The sequence below is a fragment of the Sinocyclocheilus grahami genome, unplaced genomic scaffold (assembly GCF_001515645.1).
Source record: "Sinocyclocheilus grahami isolate Dianchi unplaced genomic scaffold, SAMN03320097.WGS_v1.1 scaffold575.1, whole genome shotgun sequence".
NCBI classification, from domain to species: Eukaryota; Metazoa; Chordata; class Actinopteri; order Cypriniformes; family Cyprinidae; genus Sinocyclocheilus; species Sinocyclocheilus grahami.
The window spans coordinates 1,051,001-1,054,588 of record NW_015505754.1 but is presented as its reverse complement, the minus strand read 5'-3'; the positions used below and the strand labels follow the sequence as shown (position 1 = coordinate 1,054,588).

Below are 3,588 nucleotides of genomic sequence, written 5' to 3'. Positions count from 1 at the left end.
AGGTCATCTTAAGGTCGCCCGGCGTCTTCATCTGTTGTTGTGTTTGTGTAGCGCTGATGCTCGGCGGAGGGTCTTGTCTCGGCGTGCTGTCACTATGCATGATGCTGATAACGTGAGGCCTCATTCTAGGTCACTGCTTTATTCCCGTGAAGAGAGAGATTCAGTTAGTGCCCTTTGCTGTTGTTGAAATATTCACAAAGATTTGACTGCTTCATCTGAGAGCGTCAAGTCAGGTACACGGCTCGGGAAATAGAGTTTAGGTAGAGTGCTGACAAGAGGAAAGAAAAGAGGACGCAGACACTAGAGAGAGAGAGAGAAATAAACAGAGAAAGACAAATGACACCATCAAGGAGCTCTATAATACCAGGAGAGAGTTACTCGCCAGGATGCAATTCTTCTTGAAATGAGTTTGTGTTCATATGTAAGTGTGTGTGTGTTTCTCAGTGCCCAGGTGGGGGTTCTCCCAGCGGGACGGGGCAGCGGGACGGGTGGGGCTCCGGTGGAGGACATGCAGGCGCTGTCAATCACATCTCTCTCCGCCTCGGAGCTGGAACAGCAGTATGAGCTGATCAGTCCTTTAGGGAAGGGCACATATGGCAAAGTCGATTTGGTGGTGCATCGGACACAGGGTGAGTCTGTATGAAAATTAGACAGTGCCATTCCTGATTTTCTTTTTTTATTTCCTCCTGTGGAACCAAAACAAAATGTTTTGCAAAATGTCCTGGCTGCTCCTTGCCATGCAAAGTGAATGGAGATGGAAGCTGTCGAGCGGCAAAAATGACCATGAAACTAGCATGCATGTTATATTTCAATGTGTAGGAAATAATTGTGTGAGACAAGCCAAAATTTAGATCACTATTCACTGAAATCTAAGCTGTAGCTATTAAATCTCATTTATCCTTGTGCAGGATTAATTAAAATCAAAACTACATGCATAAAAAATATTTTCGTTACTTGAAATAAAATAAAAGATAAAAAACTTTAAAATACTAAAAATATTTGTGAAGGCAACATTTTCCATTGTTATTTAGTTTAACTTAAAGTGCTAAAATAAATAAAACTGAAAAAAAAAATCAATCAATCAATAAAAACAATTAAAAAACGAATAAAATAATAATAAAAATTACTAAATAGAAAACGGAAAAATATAAAACTAATAACAAATTCAAAATATTAATAAATATTTTGAGCTTTACTTGATATAAAATAAACATTAACTGGAATAAAATACAATAAAATATAAAAAGACAAACTTATTTTATTTCAGCAAGTTGCCAGGGCAATATTTCTCATTTTCGTTCAATTTAACTTGAAGTATACTATAATAACTAAAACTGAAATATAAATAAAAAAAAAATTAGACATATTAAAATACATTTTATATATATATAAATATTTATAATATATATATATATAAATAACAAACACGCACAAAATTTTTTAATTGTATTAACATTTTTATAAGAAATCAAAAATATAAAAATAAAAGCTAATTAAAAATATTAATAAAAAAAATAATATATCAACAATGATACTAAAACAACACAGCCCTTCACTCTCAAATAAAAGCTATTGGCATCAATGGTTCTATGAAGAACATTTAACATCCATAAAACCTTTCCAGTCCACAAAAGGTTCTTTATAGTAGAAAAAGTTTCTTTCGATTATTAAAATGTTCTTAAGATTAAGAACTATTCACTGAAAGGTTCTTTTTGGGAACCTATAATGGTTCTTCTGTGGCATCACTGTGAAAACCACTTTTGGAAGCTTTATTTTGGAGTATTGCGTGCATTCAAATACAGTGGTCTTGATGCACCAGATTTCATTCACCATTATTTTGTGTATTTGCAGGAACTAAACTGGCTCTGAAGTACGTGAGTAAGAACAAGACGAAGTTGCGTAGTTTTCTGCGTGAGTACAGCCTGACGGCCGCGCTGGGCTGCAGCCCGTTTATCATCAAAGTTCTGAACGTGCCGTTTGAGACGGAGGACAGCTATGTGTTCGGACAGGAGTACGCACCTGCGGGAGATCTGTTCGACATCATCCCACCTCAGGTATCACAGCACCTCATTATTAACCATTTTTACATTGCAAATCACACATTTAATCATGCATTTGTAGGTTTAACACCTGTAGCACTATCACACAGCCTGTCGAGAATTTGTCTGCGACATTTTTTTTTAACCACAAAATCAACAGATAAATACAAAATGTAATTATGTATTCATTTATACATAAATTAATAAATAATAATAATAAATTAACGTAGAAAAATAAAAGCAACTGAAATGAAAACAATTAACAAGATTAGTGAATTAAATATGAAATATTTATCATTCTAGTATTAGTGATGACTTATTTTCATAAAATGACTATTACAGTAATAAGAATCAAGGAGAATAATGAGAATATGTATCTTATATCTATATCTTTTTGAGATATTTAACTGAATATATGAGTATATATTTCATCTTTTTTGGACAATATAGAAAACCAACTGTTTGTTTGTTGCCTTTAACCAGACTTTTTGCATTTTCTGCACTGATTGTTCTGGGGGGAAATATACAGAATATAAATGTATTCCCGTAATGGTAATCAATGAGAAAAATGAGAATTATAACCACAAAAGTCATTATTCATGACTCAAAAACAGAACAGTGATTTATTTTCATTTTAATTAGAAAATTACAAAGTAAAAATTAATTAGTAGTAATATTTTTAATAGTAAGTGTTTGGGGCTAGGAGTGAACTTAAATTATATGTAAAATATAATTCATCTATAAATAATATAGAATTGTTTTTTGCTTGTTTTGTATTCTGGGGCAAAATATGACCTGGGCATATTGTTTCTTAGACTAATATATACTTTTAAAAAAAAATCTTTTTTGCATAATATAGAAAATCAACTGTTGATTAGATAAGACTTTAGCCAGTCTTACACAGAATCTGTGGACTTTTCCCCCACATTTTTGCACTGAATTTGAGGGAAAATATGCATAACATAATGCAATAAAAACAAAATGCCCTGGGAATTTGCATAACTTTATGAATGCTGGGTATTTGAATTCTGCAGACATCTTTGGAGTTCAACAGGCACAAATTGCATGTGATCCTGCTTTTGATTATGGCAAACTAGGTGGATCAAGGTCAACTGCTTATTCTCTTTCAGATTAACAGCCTGTACTGTAGCTCTCTCTGTATCTCCTCTGCTCTAAACTGTGCCTTTGTGTTTCTGTCTCTTTCCAGGCCGGTTTGCCGGAGGAGATGGTCAAGCGCTGCGTTCAGCAGCTGGGTTTGGCTCTGGACTTCATGCACAGCAAGAGTCTCGTCCATCGGGACGTGAAGCCAGAAAACGTTCTGCTCTTCGACCACGAGTGTCGACGCGTGAAATTGGCAGATTTAGGAATGACACGGCGGGCAGGCAGCCGGATCAAGAGGATCAGCGGCACCATCCCATACACCGCCGCCGAGGTGTGCCAGGCCTCGGTATCGGAGGGAATCGTCGTGGCAACGACCCAGGACGTGTGGGCATTCGGAGTTCTACTGTTCTGCATGCTGACGGGAAACTTTCCGTGGGAAGCGGCGTTG

General features: G+C 35.7%; 1 protein-coding gene across 1 annotated transcript in view; it reads left to right on the top strand.

Annotated features, from left to right (window-relative positions):
* Positions 1–3,588, top strand: part of LOC107556685 (serine/threonine-protein kinase SBK1-like) — a 22,566-nt gene that overhangs the window by 1,614 nt on the left and 17,364 nt on the right. The window contains exons 2-4 of the mRNA XM_016239856.1: positions 445–629; positions 1,852–2,054; positions 3,247–3,522. Of these exons, the coding sequence (XP_016095342.1) occupies positions 445–629; positions 1,852–2,054; positions 3,247–3,522 (664 nt within the window). The remainder of the gene's footprint in view (positions 1–444; positions 630–1,851; positions 2,055–3,246; positions 3,523–3,588) is intronic.